Below are 22,347 nucleotides of genomic sequence, written 5' to 3'. Positions count from 1 at the left end.
GTAAGCACCCCAAATCACTGGCCCATCTGGAAAACCACAAGTGTACAGGAAAACTCTATATAAGATAGACTCTTTATTAACCCTGTTTAATAAGCTGTCCCACAGTACTCCAATATGCAGATCGTTCCGCTCCACTTTCAGCGGAAGACACATTCAACAGAGAGTACCCTTCAGCAGTTGAGTGATTAGCAATGGCATTAAAGTGTGCCAAGTTTGCAGTCTCTCAATGAATCCACAAAGCAACATACCACGGACATGTTTTGCTAATGGCTTGGCCCGCAAATGCAGCCTGGAAACCACACATCAAGAAGAGTTATTTAATCCTCATGTATCACTAACAGCAAACCTTGGGGCAGACCGGGGAGTGGGGAGAAAAGTGTTGAACTCTGCTTCCAAATGACACCAGTGCAGGTCTCTTCCAGTCCTAGTAGCCTGTGATTCTAATGCTAGTTCCTTCACTGGACTTGACTGATGTAACTGACTGGGCATTAGTGAACAAGTCTGCTGATGCTGGACTAGAAAACAGAGAACTCAGGCCATTCTCCTCTCTTCTCTGATGGGCTAACAGGAGCGCAGAACCAGTGAAAACCTTGTTGCACAGGAGTCAGTGTATTTTCACAGTACTAGAGGGGCTGTAGGGTAAGAAAATGCCACTTTTACACCATTAATTTCCAGAGGAGATTGACAGCTTTAAAACCAGCTGGCTTTAGTTAAGTTCCTTGAAGAAATGTTGCACAATCATTGAGTGTCTGTTTCACATTCATGAGAACACTAGACCCATGCCATCTAATTACAGTGGGTCAGCTTTGTAAAGGCCTGCAGGCACCTAACTCCAATTGATCTCAAAAGTTTAAATGCATTTTAAAAACCTTGGCTACAGCTTCCCCCCCAAACCCCAAGGCCATTCTAAGGATCCATGAATCCTTTGTAGGTTGGAGTTTGTCAACACAATCTTTAAGGAAAGGCCTTTAAACAAAAATCTGCCTGAAAAGAAATCTAGCAGTCCCTAGCATGGATGTGTTTCCAGAACTTTGGGCATAGGACAGCAAATGGATGACTCAGAATTAATAACAGGGGCCAGTCGCAGCAGAAAGAATGGAAAACAAACTCAGCATAAAACATATAATCACATAACTGATTAATGAACGCGTCACTTAACGTTCAGGGTCCAGTAAGAGCATCTCACGGGAAATTCTCTCTCTCCCCTATTGGCACACAGACAGCAACTCCCAGAAGCTAGTGCCCCAGGGTTGGTTCTCTGTTCCTTTATGACAGATCTCAGTACTGGACCTCAGGCAGTAGCGATGGCCCTATCGTTTGTTCACTCTTGTGTGCTTCAACCCACCAAAGGGCTGACCTGAGATCACACTGGGTGGGGGGGGGGAGAACTGCGTGGTGACCAATTTGAGGCTAATGGGAAGATACCAGAAGCCTCACACACAGGCTCAGTGGGGAACACAGAGGGGCCAGTTCTGGACTGGCATCCCTTGAGGATGCAGAGCAAGGAGCACTGCCAACTCTACCTCATATCACTCCATCTGGCTGAAGTCAAGGCCCCTGGATTCCATCCCACTCCCAAACAGGAGGATCAGCTTTAGTTTGCAGGCACATGAGTTGCCTCTGTATGAGGATTTCTCTCTGGTGTGCCTTCTGGTCTGCTGCTAACACGCTAGACGTAAAGCTGAGGAAGCATTAAAATTACCAGCTAAGCCAGGGCCAAAACCCAAGTACACATCGGTTATGAAGTTTCCATCCTCAAAATCAAAGATGTAATTGGACTGTTTACACAGCTTTCTTTTTACATGTTCATTGCTTCATAAATGTGACAAGTCAGGGACCCAATGAACTGAATTTTTTGCTATGCAAGCACAAATTAATTTAAAAAAAGTAAAAAACAAATAACCAGCTCTTCGGCACTAGGTCTCAAAGTCCTTTACAATAGGCCAGTATCATCGTCCACATTTTACAGATGGGGAAATTGAGGCACAGAGAGACATGACTTGCCCAAGGTCACCCAGAGGCCGTTGACAGAGATGGGACTAGTATGTGTCTCCTGAGTACCAAGCCACAGTTCTCTCCACTAGACAACACTACCATAGAGCACAGCCAGCCTCAGGAGTAGCAAAAAAAAAACAGGGCTAAAGAAGCATTTTAGATTCAACCTCATCCTAGGATTCTGTTTAGCGAGTATGGCTAGGGATATGGGCAACTGTCCCCTAGGAACAGCACATTTCATGTTTCAGGAGCAAGGACATTTTGGCCTTCATCAGATCAGACCAAAAGATTTTTTTTCTTTTTTAATATATATATTTGATCTCTCTCTAAAAAAAATTACCAAAATATGCTTAATACTTAATATTTTAAAGGAAATAGGTCAATAACTTCTGTGTTTCCTGCAGAAAGAGAGAGGGCACGCTTAACTTTTACGAATGCATATCAGTATAAAAAATAAAAAAACAACCCTACTCTTGCAAAGAAGTAAGTCACAAAACCATATTTCCTCACTATTACCTGCAAAGCAACTTTACATTCACCTCAATGGGACTTTTTGTCTTGCATTAGAAAATTATAAACTGACCCTGTGTAACAGATATATATAGTATGTTAGCTTAGAAAACAAAAGAGCCCCACAACCTCATATGTATTGGACAGCTGAACTGCTCCTTCAAAGTCAATTTCATTAATCTGGTATGCAAAGTGGGTGTTGAATTTTATATTAAAAGTCTTCTTGCATGTAGTAGGACAGTAAATGCATCCTCATATCAATATGAAATTTAAAACAAATCAAATACACATTGCACAGGTCTATTTACAGAAATGAGTGCTGCCTTTGGTTGTTAATAAGCTATGTGAAAATATGGACGTGACACACCTTTTCGCATTATAAAAACCTTTAAAAAAAGCAGTTATTGCACAATGGAAGTTAATATTCTATATGAAAACCACTTCCATATGGGACAGTCTTTTAAGCATAATATTTTCTAGTATCACATCCCGCTCCATTAAAACACTCCCCCATACCTCAGTTCAGCACAAAGAGCTTAAATTTAAGCACAAGTAGTCCAACTAACTTCACAGAGAAACAGACGCTTCATTGCATTCTGGAACTGTGGCCCAATTTACAGCATATTACAAGGAAAACTGGCACATTATGAGTAACCAGAAAAAGCAGATACATAATCTGGTATGAAGCTAAAAGAGGGAAATATTCTGCCCAAACATTCCCCTTTACACTTTGAAAACACTGGCAGGTACGGTAAGTGTCTATTTTAAATACTATTCTCCCACCTTCAAAAATTAAATGTTAAAGTTACACAATCATCACTTGCCTTCTATCTTTGCACCTCCACATTTTTTTAGTTTTGTTTAACGTTATTTAATTTAAAAACCTCTTGGAGCAGTCCCACTTTAAATAAAGGGCAGGGGACTGAACTGCACAACTATTTAGCACCACCAAAGAGAGCAAGATGTGGGTAACATTTATATTTTAAAAGGTCGCCCTGGTCAACATGACGCAAATACATCAGACTGGGACACTGCCATTTCTCTGCCAGCAATTTACCCTGCAACCTCAGGCAAGTGTTTACGGACAAGATTTGTGGCTGCCTAACTTGAGACATCTAGGGCTTCATTTTAGAAACACTGATCATGGAGCAATGGTCTCAAGTTACAGAGCGGGAGATGTAGGTTGGATATTAGGAAAAACTATTTCACCAGGAGGGTGTTGAAGCACTGGAATGTGTTACCTAGAGAGGTGGTAGAATCTCCAGCCCTAGAGGGTTTTAAGTCCTGGCTTGACAAAGTCGTGGCTGGGATGATTTAGTTGGCGTTGATCCTGCTTTGGGCAGGGGGCTGGACTAGATGACCTCCTGAGGTCCCTTCCAGTCCTAGGATTCTATGACCACTCACAGCTCCATTCAGGGGGAACTGAGGGCACAGAGCCAATAGAATATTCACCCAAAGGTGTCCCCCATAGGGCAATCCCCCCCACAAATCTAAGCAACAAATTTCAGTGGCTACAGTTGGAAGATTTGACCCATCTTCTGCTTCTCACCCCCCGCCCCTCTCAAACAGGGATTATAACCCTGATGTGCCTACCAGGCAAGGGTGTTGGGAGGATTAGCATTGTAATGTTTGTACTACACTTTGAAGCTTTAAAGCACTACATAAGTATGAGTAGTAGTATACATATGCCAAGTTTTCACCAGAAGTGAACAAGCATGCAATAAACTTTGGGGGGGGGGGGACTATTCTTCCTACTGACCCTACTTTTAAGATGCCCTCCCAGCCATTCTCCACCAAACATTCTTCTCTGTAAATGTTGTTAACCCTTACTTCACCAAGCTACCAGAAACCACAATCCCCACACAGACTTGACAGGAAAGATGGCCCCTTTCCAGGTGGCAGCTGTTTCTTGTAAGATTAATTCCCCTGGCAATCCTGCTGGACATGCAGTTGTATGTCTGAAGCATACTTCTTTTCACAGGGTGTTTTAAAAATCTATAAATTATATATGTATGTAGTGAGAGATCTTAATCCAGGTTTATGATTCTTTTTATTCTTTTCTCATGAAAGGTGGGGCTTTTGGAGGTGCACCGGTGACAATGTTTAATCAACACTTTCTCTTTCTACCCTAGACCCAGATAAGTCTCATTAAGAGCCAAAAAACTTCAGGTTTTTAGTTTTTTTTTTTTAAAGCCGCAGAGAAGGACAATTTTGCTGAATATGTTTGATGAACTCAAGGCAGAGAAAAATCAAGGAATTTCTCCTCTTAGTTCTGGTGGTTCAGTTTTTTCATTCTGTGGACTTCCATGCAAGAGATCTCCCCTTGTGCCAGCCCTTGATCCCTCCATAACTAGCTTTTTAGCACTGTTGGAATGGGAAAGGGCTATGCAGAGCACACGGGTCTTTCCCCTGTGGACAGGGCTGCAGAACTTGAGGCCTTCTCTGTGCCACACTGCAGAGTGATACTGGAACAATCAATCCACCAGCCATTGATTTATCGTGTCTCCTGAAAATCAAGCTCTGAGCTCGTTCCCATTGTATTAAGGTGGGACACACAGCTTGCATCCACAGCACAGTAAACCGCGTCAACCTTACCGCATGCAAGATGCTATGATGTGTCTACTTCAGCACATTATTTGCATAACTGAAGTCAGTCAGAGGGGCTGGGCAGTATAGACAAGGCCTGAGATCGTGAACTTTCTGGGGAAGGGCCTAAGCTATGTATTTTGTTTAGCAACTAAAGTATTCTTGGTGCTGGGCACATTATTTGATTTGTTAGTTATCTGGAGAGGCAGCATGGTCTGGTGGGCACCAACTCAATAGACTCAAGTTCTCTACCTGGAGCTAACACCAACCTGCTAGCATGACCTTAGCAAGTCACAAGCTTGCTATTAGGCTGCAAGATCCTTGGGGGATGGAATGTCCCTTGTGCAGCTGCTTAATGGAATGGGTCTCTACTCTCAGTTAGGGCACTACCGTAACACAAATATTAAACTTCATCCTGTTTACCTCAGACCATTTCTTCAATTTGTCCAAATCATTTTGAATTCTGACCCAGTCCTTCAAAGCAGTTGCAGCCCCTCTCAGCTTGGTATCATCTGCAAACTCAATAAGCGGACTCCCTATGCCAATATCCAAATCATAGATGAAGATATTGAATAGAACCGGTCCAAAAACATACTCCTGTGGAACCCCACTTGTTATGCCTTTCCAGCATGACTGCGAACCATTAATAACCACTTTCTGAGACTGGTTATCCAGCCAGTTATGCACCCACCTTAGAGTAGCCTCATCTAAGTTGTATTTGTCCAATTTGTTGATAAGATGATGATGCCAAACCATATTAAATGCCTTACCAAAGCCAAGGTATACCACATCCACCACTTCTCCCTTATCCTCCAGATCTGTTACCTTGTCAAAAAAAAGCTGTCAGACTGGTCTAGCATGATTTGTTCTTTATCAGTCCATGATGGCTGTTATCTAGCATCTTTTCTACTTCCAGATGTTTGCAGACGAATTCCTTAATCACTTGCTCCAATATCTTTCCCGGCACAGAAGTTAAACTGACTGGTCTGTAATTTTCCTGGGTTGTTCTTTTTTCCCTTTTTATAGATAGGCATGTGCGTGTCCTTTTCCATCTTCCAGAATCTCTCCCGAATTCCAGGACCTTTCAAAGATGATAGTTATAGGTTCCGATACCTTATCTATCAGCTCCTTGAGTATTCTAGAATGCATTTCATCAGGCCCTGGTGACTTGCAGACATCTAATTTTTCTAAATAGTTTTTAACTTTTTCTTTTTTTTATGTATCTAACAGTGGAAGTTTGGGCTTCTAGCTGCTTTATCATAACATTAGTGTACAGAGGTCCTCCCTCTTGCATAAAATTGGATTTACTATTTCTAATGCGCTGTGCAGAAGCCTGAGTAGCAAACTGTGAGCAGTTATTTAAGATAAAGGAACCAGTGGTCCAGCTAAAGAAGCCACATTAACAACGTGGGCCTATTTTTTCCATGAGGACAGGAATGGCTATTGCATTGTCTGCTTCAACTAGTCCTTCAAAGGCTGTTTTTTGAAACTGTACGCAATTACTGTGATTGTGCACAAACAAGATGAATAATGGCACTAGCAAATAATTATTTACATGCATAGCTGACCATTTGGCTGTGCGGCTAGCAGATTTGTAGGCACAGTTAATGAGCACACCAGAGCAGTCCACAATCCTGCCCTGAACTTGAGAGTACAGGTTCACAGAGTTCTGTATTTTATAACAAAATGTTGCAAGGACCAATCTCTGCTAAGCCAAACATTTTGCAGAGGACTACAATGAATTCTATGTTGCCACACGATGTTTTATCCTGAGTCTTGCAATAGTAGGTGTTTTTCTTGAACCCCCAACTTCAGGAATCAAGAGGCTTAGTGGAAAAAAATCACAGCTTTCTTTAAAAAGATGAGGGAGGCAGGGGGAATCTAAGTCCCATGGTCGCAGGAAAAAAAAGAATGAAAATGTGATGCAAGTATATTTTAAACATCTGAAATCCAAGGGGAAATAAAAAGAACCTCGCCCAAAATATTTAAGGGTATGTTTACAATACCCGGAAGACATCTTCCACAGTTTGATTTCATTCACCTGGTAGAGATGTGAGAAATCAAACTATCTGCGGTTGGCGGTCAACCCCTGTATTCCTTGATATCACAAGGAACAAGGGCAGTTGATAGGAGAGTTTCTCTGTGGATGGCCAGGTAAGTCGACTGCAGGTAAGTCAAGTCTAGCTATGCAATTGCAGTAGCTAGAATTGCGTGTCTGCAATCGACTTAACTCCCTAGTGTAGACCAAGCATAAAGATTTATTCCCTAATACTTGATAATTACCTGGTTGCATTCATTCCCTCGAAAGTATTGGTCACTGTTGGAAGAATAGGGTGGATAGACCTTTGGTCAGGACCCTGTACAGCCATTCTTATGCTATTAAACAAACCTCAATTTACAAAGGTCTGACTCATGATTTTTGACAGCTTAAGCTTGGCAATACTGTTAACTTTAGTTCACCCTAATCTCTTGCTTAAGTTTTTATTTTCCTCCTGCAGCCAGTCTTTTCTACAAGCAACTGGTTCTACTGGTGACAGACGATTGCCAAATCTTTCAAGGGAAAAGTCTGTTTTTTTATCATGGTGGGTGGGGACAGATGCACACGACTCTTCCTTGTGCAGAAAACAATCCCAGGTGTAACACTTTTGAAATGTCTTTTTTTTTTTCTGCTTCAAAAATGGGAGGAGATATTATGTGCCCTGGTATATGGGAATTCACTGAGTGCAAGTATCCCACAATCAATGACACATCACACTGCATAGTCTTCACCTTAATTGTTAAGAGATCTCACTCAAGCTTAATGATACGCCCTTGACTTCTCATTACAAAATAAAAATGGGACATTGTTTCTTTTTATAGCTTGACTTTCAGTTGATTTTATTTAATGTGCATTTTGGTTTGGTGTCACTGCTTAAAAAATATTTGGAAGAATGTTAATCTTTGTCCTCTAAGAAAATGGATTAACTTGTCCCTATTTGTGTGTTCTCAAGCCATTCAGAGCTCAGAGACTCTTCTAAAGTCCTCCATAATCCAGCCTTAATTTGTCATTAATTTAACACTATACACAAATGGAAAAAAAAAAAGTCACCTGATTAGATAACTTTTTACTGGTAATCCACTGTACACTGAGAGAAAATTCAAAAGGACTCATTGCTTGTTACACAGATAGAAATGAAAGTTTTAGCCAGCCATGACTACTGCTTCTCATTGGGATTTCTGGTCAACTTTTAAATCAAAAGTAACCACAGAATCTGAAATGCAAATCAAGGCTTTTGTTACTTTAGCCACCATCCTTTGCCTCTTTCATTTCTAAGTCACTGCTTCCAATCCAGCTGGATCAATCAACTGGGACAAGGTTAGTTACCATTTGATAGGTGTTCACTGGGCCAGGAAACAAACTGGTGGTCTCAGGGAAAAACTGTCAGTCTTTGGAATGACCAGCTAAACCTAGCATGACTCAGCCATGAACAACCTCAGAGGCAGCTGTTCTTTGATTCTCTCTGTAAGTCAGGCCAAGAGATTCACTGGCAAGAGACATTGTGGTTCACAATAGAGCAAGATGGCTCAGCCCTGCTAAGCCACTCCCAAGCTGGGGAAACAGCTTTCTTAATAATGTTGCCCTTGGGAACAGCCAGAGAAAGCCAAAAACAGCCCTTTAAATTCTGGGGCTCTTAAGAAGGGTGGGACCTTCTCATAATTAAGCTTCTAATAGATCATTGTATGGCAAGAAACTTTTCCAGTCAGGTAAATTTCTTAAACTGTCATTAGAGAGAAAGGACAGGCATTAATTAAAGCACATGAAGTCACACCAGGGATAAAATTAGCTACTCAGCCAAGAGTCCAACAAGATCTTAATGCCAACTGCATTTGTCAAGAGGGTGGGAAATCCTCCAGCCTCTTTACTTGGGGTTTATTTCTTAAAGCTGTAGCAAGAAAGACTGTTCAAGACTCTCCCACCCAGCCCAGCAGTATAGCTGCCAGATGCACATTACTACTCACTCGAAGGCCCATGTGAAACACGTTTGTAGATTAACTAGCACTCTAAAGATGGAAAAAACTGTTCCAGTGCTTAACAGCTATATTGGTTGCAGGCCGGGCCCCTGTGGACATTGCAAAGAAATAAAAAGGAAAAAACCCTCAAAGAAACCAGTGGTCCAGGTGAAGAAGCCACAGTGTGACTACCCAAAACTAGCACTCACTTCATCTGCATTACTCAGCAGAAAATTGAGGGTGTCTCTACATGACTGCCTGCCCCGCACAGCTATAGTCCTGCAACTGCAGCACCCACCAGTGGTCCCTGTAAGCTGAGCAGTTGGGCGGCCACCCAGGAGAAATTCAGGTACCTCTTCCCACATGCCCCCACCCCCACTGACTAGCAGGGCACCCAAAGCCAGCAGCTTGTGTTTCTCTTGGAGGTGCACATCTGCACATGCCTCAGGGCACATGAAATTTAATCTGCCCATGGATGGAAAAAGTTAGAAGGAACACTTGTACATACGGGTACCAAGAGTCTACACTATGGTGCTGGAGTTATCCCGCTGAAGTGCAGATGCTACCTAGGCTGGCGGAAGGGTCTTCCCATTGATTCAATTAATCCATCCCTCCTAGAGGTGATAGCTAGGCCAATGGAAGGACTGTTACATCAACCTGATCATGTCTACGCTGGCTGTCAGGTCAACCTAGCTGCCCTGCAGAAGGCACAAAGCTTTTCACAGCCCTCGGTGATGTAGTTCAGGTAATCTGATTTTTCAGGTGTAGACCAGAGCTAAGTAACCTCTTCATCTCTCACAGGGCCCCCACTCCCCGCCAGGGGAGCACTGAAGTGTATTGATGGGGCCAGTGAGAGAAACACCTCCATTTGGTGTTCTGTGGAGAGAGGAATTTGGTCTACAGATCTGTTCACTTTTCACCAGCGTGTAATTCTAATTTGCCCTGCATATACCCCCCTGCACCAGAACTGAACCCTGGCATTTATCAGCCACTATCAAGTTTGATACGTAGCTATCGGGCATGTGGTCTAGCAAAAGACTGAAAGCATAAGCTTGACTTTAAGCCAGCGACCCCTTTTAACAATTCAGTAAGACTTTGTGACCCAAGGCAATTCAAAACTGGGGTGGAGGGAGGGGTTCTCCCCTGGGAAAAAATTTTTTATAAATCTTGATTCACCCCCCTCACCCTTTGCCTCAGGCTTAAACCCCTTGGAGCCCCCAAATGCCCCCCCACCTACCTCACACGAGCACCTCTGCTGCCCCCGCATGGCTCCTTCACTGGGCCACCACTGCCGCGTCTGCGTGGCTCCCTCCAGCTCTCCTACTCCCTTCCCCCACCTACAGCGCAGGCAGCTCCCTGCCTTGTTGCACTGAACTGAGACCCAGTTTAATTGGTTTTATGGCCAGATCCCTCCTGCAGGCTGTTAAACCAATTAAATTGAGTTCCATTTCAGCACAGCAGGGTAGGAACTGGGAGATGGAGGAGTGAGCAGCAGCAGCAGCAGCAACAGGAGCCACATGTGGCTCAGAGCTGCCCAGCTGGCAACCCTTGGAAAAATACAATGGTGACCAATGTTTGGGTCATGATCCATAGATTGGGAATCCCTGCTTTATGCTCACAAGTTTCTCCCTTGATACCAATGGGACAATTCATGCTTTGCTGCACTGGGGTATGAAGTGCACTGCACATCCGTCCCAGGAAAGTATTTCCCAGACTACTAAGGGGTGAGAGTCAAATGCTTTGTCCCAAAATTGTGTCTTACAAAACACTTTATGATATATAGGGGGGAAAAAAAGTCTCTCCCCCTCACAGCTGGTCAATCCAAAATGCAAACAGGAGCAAAATAAAGAGAGACAGTATCAAGAGCAAAATCCAGATATTCATATTCATTTGAATTACAACTGTCTGAGGTTTTATTACTAACAGATAAGGAAGAGTTCAGTGTTAATCAATGGTTTCCTTATAGCCTCTCATTAGTTGTAGGCAAATAATTATTTGGCTTTTGATAGAGCACTGCTGTGTCTTTCAAGATAAATTTGGTTTCCTTAATTAGGCTGGTCAAAGAGAAAATGTTCAAGGTATAAAATAATTTCATGTCCATTTCCACCCTCTCCCCAGCCCCATCCTATTTTAATTTCTCTTTATTTGGACGATGAAAATAAAATGATCAATGCATCTTTTTTATGCAACAGCAGAATGCTGTTTTAGTCGCAAACCCTGCAGGAGAATATTTAGCTCGATTTAAAAACCCCACTGTATATTAATGTCTTAGACGTAAAGCTTTTTTTTTTTGGTCCTATAAAAATATAAAACATACCTAGCTTGAGTTTAAAGATAGGGAGGGTATGTATAAGGTGAACCTGACAAATGTTAAAAACCAGCCTTAAAAACATTTAAGGTGAAAGAGTTAAAGAATGTACCTAAATATGTGAACATCTGTAAGTGATTCATTTTCTTCCAGAAGGGAAGGATTCAAAGCTTAATTACAAATGAAAACTATAACTGGAGACAAAGAGCAAGAAACTCTCTAGTCCAATGGCCTTTCTTGCACTACACTGAAATACAATTAAACAAAACACGATTCTTTACAGACCCAGAATTTCCCTAGTGATCCAATAGCGCTAATCCCCAGGGCTCAAAAATACCCAGTATTCATGAGATTGTCTTAACAGATATGCCAGTTACTAATCCTCTTGAGGAAAGAGAAATAAATCTCGCATAATCGTGATTCCAAGATCATGGGCTTAACAAAAAAAAAAAAAACAAAAAAAAAAAACCACCACATGACTCAGTAAAGACTAAAGGAGGAGGAGCCATGCCAAGAGTCAGAGAGTAGGGTTCTGATTTGCAAACTAATGAGCAACTGTCCGTTCAACACCACACTCGGAGCACTAAATCAGATTGTAACATACCGACTGAGGAAGCTGAGTGGAGAGTTGAATCCCTTCGTCCTCCTGTGTTACTATTCTTACTTGCAATATGCAGGGCTGGATTGCTATTATGGATGTCAACCAGGGTTCAGTGCCCAAGCCTCTTATTCTTTGGAGACTTAGGCAATGCATTTTGTGCACCTCAGGTGCACTTCATAAACTTTGGCGTTTCCTGGAATCTCTGGGATTTTTATACTCATGGGACACACCACCAATTAATTGTCCCCTCCCATCTGCCAAAGATTCTCTACCATGGACACAAGTAATTTCTATCCAGTGTTCCCTGCAAGCTGTGCACTTGGGCAGCCATCCAAGAGAGAGTCAAACGCCACCCAGCTGATTTGCAGAGCACCCACTGCCAGCAGCGTGGGTTTCTACAGCAGGGGACCACCATGTGTGGCTAGGTACATAATAAAATTTATTCTACACCAGGATGGAAAAATTAGAGGGAACAGTGCTGTTTCCTCACAATGGAGCTGTTTACAAGCCCTGCCGGTAGTTTCTAGAATCATAACAAGAAGGGTGGCCCCACTGGCAGTCTTACCGTCCACGTTGCTGACTTGGCTGTGCTGGACTGTTGAAACGACACATCGAAGCTGTGAGGTCCTGGGTAGTCTGTGTTTGAAGGGATGGCAGGGGAGGGCGAGAGGGCGTCAAAGGTGGAGCTGGGCTGAGCGTAGGGTGAAGGCGCCGTGACGCTGTTCTGAGCGTGCTCTGTGTTGTAAGGGCTAGTGGAAGAGGAGCCATTTTGAATCTGCTGGTCCATGCTATTTAGGAGCCCCAGGTTTGTGTACTGTGGCTGCAGTGGGAGAGAGAGAGAGAGAGTATTAACTGCATTAGCACACACTTCCAAACAGGAAACATAGGTAAGGCAGGCTAGAACGTACGTCAATACAATATGTGGCATTTCCTTAGCGCTTTTCATCAAAGGAGCTAAGAACACTTTGCAAACATTTGTTAATTCCGTCCAACACCACCCTGCCAAGCGTTTGCTTGTTTGACAGAGGGGAGCAGTGAAGAAGCAAGAAGTGACTTGCTCCTGGTCCCACAGCAGAGGAACAGCTCACCTGGGGAAAGAAACTAATGCTAATAGAACAGCAAGGAGCATTAACCTTTGGAACAGACTACCAAGAGACGTAGGGGATTCTCCCTCTCTAGCTGCTTCAGATGCAGCCTGGATGGCTTTGTGGAAGAGACGCTCTACTGCGGTGTTTCTGTAACTATGTTCCACAGAACAGTGCGCTCCTTGAACTCTGCACCACAGCGGCAGAGCAACTAGAAATGACAGGTGGTGCTTGCGTAGGTTTTCGATTATTAAAACCAGGTACAATGTTGCTACTTTATTGTTACGATACTGGATTAAATTACTCTGTTTTGGGTTTGCAGTATATAGTTGCTTTTTGGGCATTTTTTGGTCTGACAAAAAATTATTATAGTTTGGCGTTCTGTGGTCTCCAAATGTTTAAGAAACACTGCTCTAGTCCAACACCAGTTACTGTGCTTGGTTTAGGGGCAACCAGGCAAAATTTAAGGGCTGGTGTCATAGGAGAGGTCAAGCTATGTGATCCAATAGACAAAGCAAATTTTGTGAATTTCCTAACTCCCAATAATCCTGTTCTCTAACCTCTGGAACGTTCGACTCTCTCACTTCAGCGTCAGATTCTGCCACCCTTATTCATTCACTCAGTGAGTTGTAATGTTGAAATTGATGGGGTGTCTCATATGAAGGAATCGCTCAGCATAAATGGGTTATTGTATGGGGCCCTTCAGACATTTGCATTGAGTGCTGCATTCCCACTGCAGCTAGTCAGAGACCTTGCCAAATGACTAGACAGACCAGGGAAGGAAGGAGTTCATGCAGGTGTCTCAATGAGCATTAACTTTTGATTTGCTGGGTAAAAGTTTCCTTACATTCCAATGAACAGCAGTCTGGAAGGTGAGCAGCTGAACAGTGTAGCACCTGCTATTTCAACAGGAGGACAAGTTCCTGCTCTGATGAGCTTCCAGTCAAAAATCAGACATGGCCTAGCCAGGAAGGACAAGCAGGGAGGGTGGAGGCAGTGGCATAAGAGGAGGAGAGCTGCAGTAGTGAGAGGTGGTAAGAACACACTTATCTTCACTTGTTTGTGTAACAAAAAGGTGGGCAGCCCAGAGGTTCTGTGTCTGGCACAGAGGCCAGTTTCCTGCCTATGCAAAGCCCCTCCGAGGTCACAATTCTGAGGGGACATCATGAAAGTCTGGGCAGTTCTCCGATCGGCAGCAGGTGGGAGTGGAACAGATGGGGGGTTAAGCAGCTCTTTTCTCTTCCCAATATCACGTGCCTTGGTTTCCCTCAATACACATCTCTCCTCTGTGGAGCAGGGAGAGAAAGTTCCCTTTCCAAACCTACCTCTCCTGCATTGCACTTAGACCAGTCACACCTCTGAGATAGCTATGGCCTTACCAAACGGCAGTTCCAGGACACTCAAATTATGCAGCAAGGGGCAAAGCCCCTTCATTCAAAAGCTCTGATTTGAGGTAGTGAGGTTCATAATTAACAGCTTAATTGATTATGGGTATCCACACAGCACTCTGTAGACCCCCTGTCCTACCCCACCCCTAGTATGCAGTTAGCTACAAGGAGACCTGGGATGGATTCTCCAGAGGTAGTCCATTCTCCACTGGCTCAGCTCTATGCTTTGTCAGGGTTTGTAGGAGAATGTCCTCATACACTCCCGTCAGACAGGAAAACATACTACAGCTCATTTGTTCAACTGAAGCGTCAATCATTTGCAAGCATTTTGTGCCCTGTCAGGTGTATTCTGCTAGCCAGAATCCCAACACGCTTGGGTACACACTCGGTGGTACTCCAAGAGCAGGGTATGGCAATAAAAACAAGAGATAATAAGAGGCAGTTAGCAGATTCATCTGAAAGGCAGTTCGAATACCCTGATATTTTACTGCATGTTCTAGTGATGCTCCCAAGCTTGGGCCAACAGCCTCAGTTACTTTGAAGGCCCTGACATAAGGCCTACATATTCTTTCAGTCTCTCAAGGGTTATAAGCAGGTTTCCATATAGAGGAGAGAGTCTGTAACTCAGCCTGGAGGACCAAACATGGGTTGGGAACCAACAGAGTCTAGTATTCTTCACTAGATGTATAGTGCCCCCTAACTTAACAGGCCCTTGTGGTTGGGCCTCCAGGCATGACTAATACAAACAATAATCATGTTCCAAGCAGGGATCTTAGGTAAGCCAAGGACCTCCTGAATAGCCTTAGGCTAACCATGTATCCTCCCTGCCTCAGTTTTCCCCATCTACAAAATGGGAATTAAATGAACACTCCCTTTCTTACAGGCTGTTAGTATGATTCAGTGTGTACTTGTTTATGTTCAATACATACAGCATTGTGTACAGGTCTACTGCCACACTGGTAGTAAGCAGACAGCAATCCAGGCCAGAATTTTTCCATCTGATCATTCTTGAATTTCTGTGGGTGGTTGACACCTGCCTCTCCTAGACTCTTTTGGAAATGCAGACCTGTCTACTCTAACTTTGATATGTGCTTTTCAAAAAAACAAAGTCCCCCACAGCTTTAAAAAAAAAAAACACCACACACTCTGCTTCACATCTCCTGGAGGTCAGCATCTGGCATGCTTGCTAACAAGCAGAAAAGACAAAAGTAATGCTGTTATGAAAAGCGTTTGCATGAGCAGCTCATCAAACGGAAAGAAGAAAAGCCAGCCTTTTAGTCAAAGCTATTCACAATAATTCCAGGCCGCCCAGCAGGTAACAAGGAAGAGAACAGAGGACGCAAGGACACTGGATGGGCACATGCTGAAGATGCTGGCAGGATGTCAATTACAGGAGATAACTATCCCATTAAAGTTTAAGATCTCCTTAAAGGACTCAACGGATCCTCATCATTCCATTCAGTCCAGGGGCCATCTGTCTAAACGTTAACAGTGGACTATCCATTCCATTACATTTATATATTCACATTCCATAGCTGACTGCCAGCCACGTCCCCATCTGCTCTTTAAATAACTATTAATCTCCTTACATTTATCCTTGCGCTGACACAAGCAGCTGTTTGACTCCCACAAATCCTCCAACCCTTCCTGCTCTCATTGGACAGGTGCTATAGTCCAGGTGACATGGAAAGGCACTGTGTACACTCGACTGCACTAAACCTCTATGGTATCCCAGTCGGAGGCCATGCCCCAGGCAAAAGGTTTGAAAAGTTGTTTGCATTCAGAGGTCAGCATCTGAGACGCTGGCAAGCCCTTTGCAAAGAATCAGATAAGTCTTTCAGAGGCGCATGCCTTCTGACAACTGAACAATCAGAGAGGGGCAGCCAGTGGGAAGAAGGAGCACTTTGGAATTCAACTAAGCATTAGCTCAGTTGGTAATAAAACGCCACCTTCACCAGGAAGGAGTTACATAGTGTGCTCAAAAGAACAAAGAGCGGAGGTAATCTGTGCATGCTTGCAGTTCAGCCCTTCATAAAGAAATGAGGCATGGTATGTTTTTAAGAGTCAAGAAGTTTTTTAAAACGTTTTGTGTTAGAATTTAGACGTTACGCTTAAGGCCCTGACCCAGTAGAGACTCTCGCAGTAGGTGAAATCAGTAAGACTATTCCATGTGTGAAAAGCAAAGCAAGTGCTCAAAACTTTTCAGGATCAGGGCCCAGTCCTGCCGTTGATCCCTATGTCCATTGCTCACCCACAGGAGTGAGAATGTTGCTGGTGTAGAAAGGAAGTGACAGAAAACTTAACTAATAACTTGCCAAGTTTGAGGCATCACATTTTTAGCGCCTATGTTCTCCTAAAGGCTCAGGTTCAAAATGTTTGTGCCTCCCTCCCTTCTAAATTCCTGACTTACTATTAACACCTCAGTAGATCTTCTGAACGGAAAAGATTTCTAGAAATGCACTTCACATTTCACCACCTATTCATTTTCCCACTTTCCTTAGATATGGCGTGATTAGATTGGTCACTTTCACTTCCTGTTTATGTTCCATTTCATTTTAAGATTCTCACGCAGATAGACGATGCTGTTGTGTTTGGGCTGGAAACACTAATGAGGGCATCTCTGAATTTAAAAGCCAATTTTAAAAAAACATATTGCTATTAAGTCATGACATGTAACCTTTCCCATCTTCAACTCCAGAACCGCCCAATTTTCAGCTTGAGATTCTGGGCAACGTGATCCAAAAGGTATTTCCTTTACTAAGTTGTACTATAATAACTTCTACCACTTGGGGGGCATTCAAAACACTAAGGCCACTTATTTCACGTGCAACACTACTGCTCCCTCCCCCCTAAAAATAAGGCAGTCTTCCCACAACAGAGGTAAAGATGCTCATTTGTACATAGCAACATCCTGTTAATGAGAGAGGTATGAACAAAACAGCTCACTACCAAAGCTCACAATTGTAATACTATTGCATTGTAGCTGATATTTACAGTGCAAGGATTTGTACGGGTCTTAAACTCAACATGCAAATGCTTCTAACGCTTGCACTTCAGCCAGCTTGAAGAGAGCTCAGATATTGAGGCTCGCATGAAATTGCACAAAAGAACAAACAACTTTTTAGGAGTATGTTCATAATAAAACAGGTCTGCATCCCAGCTCCAGGTATATCCCAGCTATTATTTCTTCTCCCAGGGAAAATTGCAAATGCTTTGACAAACGGATGGAAAAGTTCACTGTTCACACATTAGTCTTTATCAGCACCTCCATCACTTCTGTCAAAAAGCTACCCTAACTTTAGGCCACCACCACCCTGGGAAGTACCCCCGATTTCTTTTCATCTGACAGCAAGAGTGCACAGGGATGCAGTGGGCAGGCAACACAGTGGGAATAATGTTTGCCTATGTTGCTTTATCACTAGAATTTTAAGCAGAGCTACTCCTCTCAAAGTACAATGGAATCCAAGAACCAGTCTTGGCAATGCAGACCTGAAAGAGTTCCAGGAAAACACTGCCACGTAGAAATCATGCCTTTCACTGACTGATCAAGAAACACTACATAGTTCAAATGTTCCCTGGCCACAGGACTTGACTTAAAACCCTTGTACTCTGGGTGGAGCATAGATCATCTACAAGTCTCCTCCAAAAAGGTTATATTCCTTGATGCCCAGGTGACTTGCAGAAACAGACTGAGAACATTTAAAAAAAAAAAAAAAAAGCGCACCAGAAAGCAGGCAGAATACTAATCACCAGATGCCACTGAATCCACATAATTGGCCATAAGACAAACTAGCTTCCCAGAAGTTTTGTCTCAGTACAAATGAGAATTGTGCTCAAACCAACCACAACTAGTATTACTGGCCAGAGACGCCATGCAACATTCTCCGCTTTACCTGTAAATTGAGTCCTGAATCACAGTGAAGACAGGGGACCAAGGCTAGTAATTGCAGGACTATTGGCAAGCAAATTCACCTGGACGTTTCCATGGGAAGAATGAATGTATCGTGGAATTTCAAATTCCTCTTCAACAGCAAACCTCTAGTGCGCGCCTATTTAAATGGTATCTAAGGCTCGTTATAACTATCCAGAAACTAGGCCTTCCACGTGTGCCATGGCCAAGTAAGACTTAAATGCACACTTTTGTCAAGTGTCCTATGATTGGGATTTGTTTTATGGGGACCCAGAGAAAATGAGATTTAAAGTACCCATTAAAGAAAATATCTAAAGATGTTCTTCTATTAGCATTAATGGAATTCCTGCTGAATATCAGACAGGCACTTTCAGAGGACAAAACTATACGCAGCATATTTCTTTCTTGTGTAAGAAACACAAGAGACAGGACACAAGAGACTGCACCCACCGTCAATGTTGTTCCCTGTAATCCTTTCCATTCATGTGCAGATTTTGTCCATCATGAGCAGAATAAGTTTGTTATATGCACTCAGGCATGTGAGAATGTGCACCACCAGTAGAACCAAAAACCCTAGCTGTGAGTGTTCTGGTAATCAGCTAGGCGGCATTTGACTCTCTCCTGAGCAGCCACACAAGTGCGCAAGGCACACTGCCCACAGACCTATACTGGAATTATGACTCACACTGGCATTGATTGTGTAACAGAGATGACCAGACTGCAAAACCTTACCACTTGGCTCATGTCGCTATTGTCAAATAGTGAGGCGGATGGAACCATTTCAATTTGAGTCAAGCTAAGATTTTGAATTATGATATAGAACTACTATGGAATTTGATTATGTTCCTTCTGTGTAACATACACCATTCCATCCAGCCACTTCCTCCCAGCTCGGCACTCCAGAGCTGTACTGTCTTGCCCCAGTCAGAAGCCTGATTAATGTAAATTAAATATACAGACCCCCATGCCCCATTCCATGTGAACAGGACACAAACCAGCCTTTGAAGCACTTGGGAAATCTCAGGCCAGTTACAATCAGCATCCATTGTTTTAGGCAAAATAGGCTTATTAACTACACAAAGATAGTTTAATAGTAACAGAGAGTAAGAGATAGTTTAAGTGATTGTAAGTGGTTGGCCTAAAAGGTCATTGCCAAAGAAAACAAGATAAGAGCACAAGCTAAATCTTCAGGCATTCACAAACTTTTTTTTTTTTTTTTTTTTTGCTAAGAGGGACGTCCTTTGAAAATATTTTAGGCTGTTATGGCCTCCCCCAAACAGTGATGCCCCCCAATACCATGCCACCCTTATTTCTGTGCTGCTGCTGTCACCGATGCTGCTTTCATTAATTTTCCTTTTTATCTCAAACTGAGTTTGCACCATGATTAATACTCACCCACTGAAATTCTGCAAACACTTTTCAGCCATCCAGACGGCACCAGGGTGCCATTTTACCAAGCACAGCCCAAGGGAGAAATGCTTTTCATTTTTGGTCTTCTATCACCTGCCTCAGGTTCACGTAACAGAGCTCGTCTAAAACCAAGATTATCAAACCTGACAATGCAGCCCATGTTAGGGTATCAATAACATTATGCCCAGAATTAGATGATTTATATTGTTATTCCAATCATATTTTTAGGGAAACATTTTAACGTAATCACCATGGGGAAAAAAAACCATTAAGGCACTAGTGAAATCCTCTGAAATAATAAAACATTAGAGTCTGATAATGAAAGAGTGCTGCACAAAACTGATAATTTGAGTTCTTGAAAGGGGCTTCCTTGGACAGATAGAGCTGAGCATTCAGCCTCTGAAAAATCATCTTTAAATGGGGTTTCAATTGGGGCACCCCTTCCTGCAAAACAGACACCCCAACAATGCACAATCACTTAATAGAACATAAGCCACTTATTTTAAAAAAGAATTGCATCTTTTCCGCTGCACATTTTCACGTTAAGCCACACAGATAAAATAGCAGCCCCTTTCCATTTTAAAAATAAATAGCATCAGAAAACAAAATGAGCGTAAGTCTCTTTGCTACTCCTACATGCCTTATGTAGGAACTCAGGGTGTCAAATCTTCCATAGCATCAAATTCCACCATTTTAATGCAGACCATCTAAAGTCCCTCAACAACAGCAGGCCTCAGACAAGGTAATGAAATCGCAATGCAAGCCAGCAGCTTCCAAAGCTCTCACATTACTAGCTGGACAATACAATGTCAATGAGTAGATACTGAAAGAGCCAAGAAGAGGAGACAGTTTTTTCACTTTGAAAAACAAACAAACAAACTCCCCAACCCTGCATCTGGCTCTAACCAGAAGTAAAGGTTAAGGTCTCAAAATGAGAGTAAAATAAAGACAGACTGCTGGGTTTTAATTACCATAAACTGGGGACTAGTTTGCAGGCCAAAGGCCAGCCAAGAGTACCACAACATAAATCATGGTTTGATATTAAAAATCACCACCACCATCACCAGCTCAGCCTCAGATTTCCAGTGATGAACAGACTGGACAGGAAAAAAACAAAATTTTTTCAATGGGAAAGACAAGTTGAACAGAAGAGGACTTGATTGAACTCTGTCCAAATTGAAGGAAGAGAAAGAATGGACTGGAAAATTTGTACAGTTGATTACAATTGCCTAATTTCGTCAACTTTTTTTTTCCAGTAGACTGTGAACATAAATGATTATCAGTTATTTAGACATTTCGCATTTTATTAAGTGGGGAGGACATTATTAATCAGGCCTGACAGCATGTCTGTGTCTCATCCCTTCAGAAATGTAGAGGATGTAACCATCAAAAAACATGGCCAAAGGGCACAAGGACAACAGGGTCAGTGCTACAGCACCATTCATTACAATCAGCTCATAAACTCATCTATAATCTATTGCATCTTGGCTCAACCTTTCTAGGTTAAATCAGAATCTATTTGCCACATACACAAAGTAGGTCCCCAATATGTTCTAGAACTTCCAGTCTGTTAAAACTGTATCAGAAACAGGTAATTTGGGTCCGCTGCATTTTAACGAAGAATGTATTTTGTTTTAAATATTTACCCATGATACAAACACGGATGACACAGTACTCAGGAAGGCTAAACTGGTAAGGCAATTTACAGAAGGATACTCAGAATAGGGCAAGTTAAAACCACCCACCGAAAGCAAGGAAAAATGGTTGCAATCTAATGTGAAAGTCTATCGTCTAAATCAGAAAGAACACCACACTCCTGAGTGTAACTGGCTAGGTTAGTCTCTGCTCAGGACGGCACTCTTTGCCAAACACTGGTTGTCACAGAGTGCCTCTGAGAACCCCAAAGATGTAGACTGGGTAGTAAAATGGCTTGGCCGTCACTCCACCATCAGGCAAGATATTTTTAGAACTGAGCAGAAAGGCCAGGGATAACTGTTGTTGACGGCTGCTTGTTTGCCGAGCACAGAGAATAAGGCTTCAAAAGGCAAAATGCTAGTCTTCCTTAATGGGATTCACCCCACTTGTTAAACTTACAGGGATCAAAATTAGCCGTGCGGGGCCAGATTTTGAAATGATTCGTGGTGTGGTAGTTGGGGGGTGTTACCTAATTCTCCCAAAGAGTTGGGTTCTGAGGACCAAGAGGGGCAACGTGATATCCTGCACGGGACCACCTTCTGCTAGTGAGAGAAACACGCTTTTGAGAGGACACTGCGCTATTCTGCAGAACACATTTGCTGGGCCAACTGAAGTTAGAGGTCAACGGGCATTGTTTCACTTGTCCGGGCACACACAAAGTCACATGGATGTCTGCCTCCTGCACCCAGGCCTCAGTGCTGGCTGGGCTGGGCAGTGCACAACTCCGGTGGCAATACCGAGCCAGTCCCGGGCACTTTCAAATCTCTCCCCCTTTGCCTCCTCCTGTCAGCGACCCTGTACACAGCACTGCACCACACACAAAACTCTTTTGAGCTGAGCTAGTATATTTGGTTCACACTCGCTCCAGA

General features: G+C 43.0%; 1 protein-coding gene across 4 annotated transcripts in view; it reads right to left on the bottom strand.

Annotated features, from left to right (window-relative positions):
* TP63 (tumor protein p63) overlaps nt 1–22,347 on the bottom strand; it is a 176,933-nt gene that overhangs the window by 54,997 nt on the left and 99,589 nt on the right. For all 4 annotated transcript variants that reach the window (XM_075004126.1, XM_075004124.1, XM_075004127.1 and 1 more), the window contains exon 4: nt 12,556–12,810. In XM_075004126.1, the coding sequence (XP_074860227.1) occupies nt 12,556–12,810 (255 nt within the window). The remainder of the gene's footprint in view (nt 1–12,555; nt 12,811–22,347) is intronic.

This window comes from Carettochelys insculpta, chromosome 10 (assembly GCF_033958435.1).
Source record: "Carettochelys insculpta isolate YL-2023 chromosome 10, ASM3395843v1, whole genome shotgun sequence".
NCBI lineage: Eukaryota > Metazoa > Chordata > Testudines > Carettochelyidae > Carettochelys > Carettochelys insculpta.
This window is presented reverse-complemented; position numbering and strand designations above follow the sequence as displayed.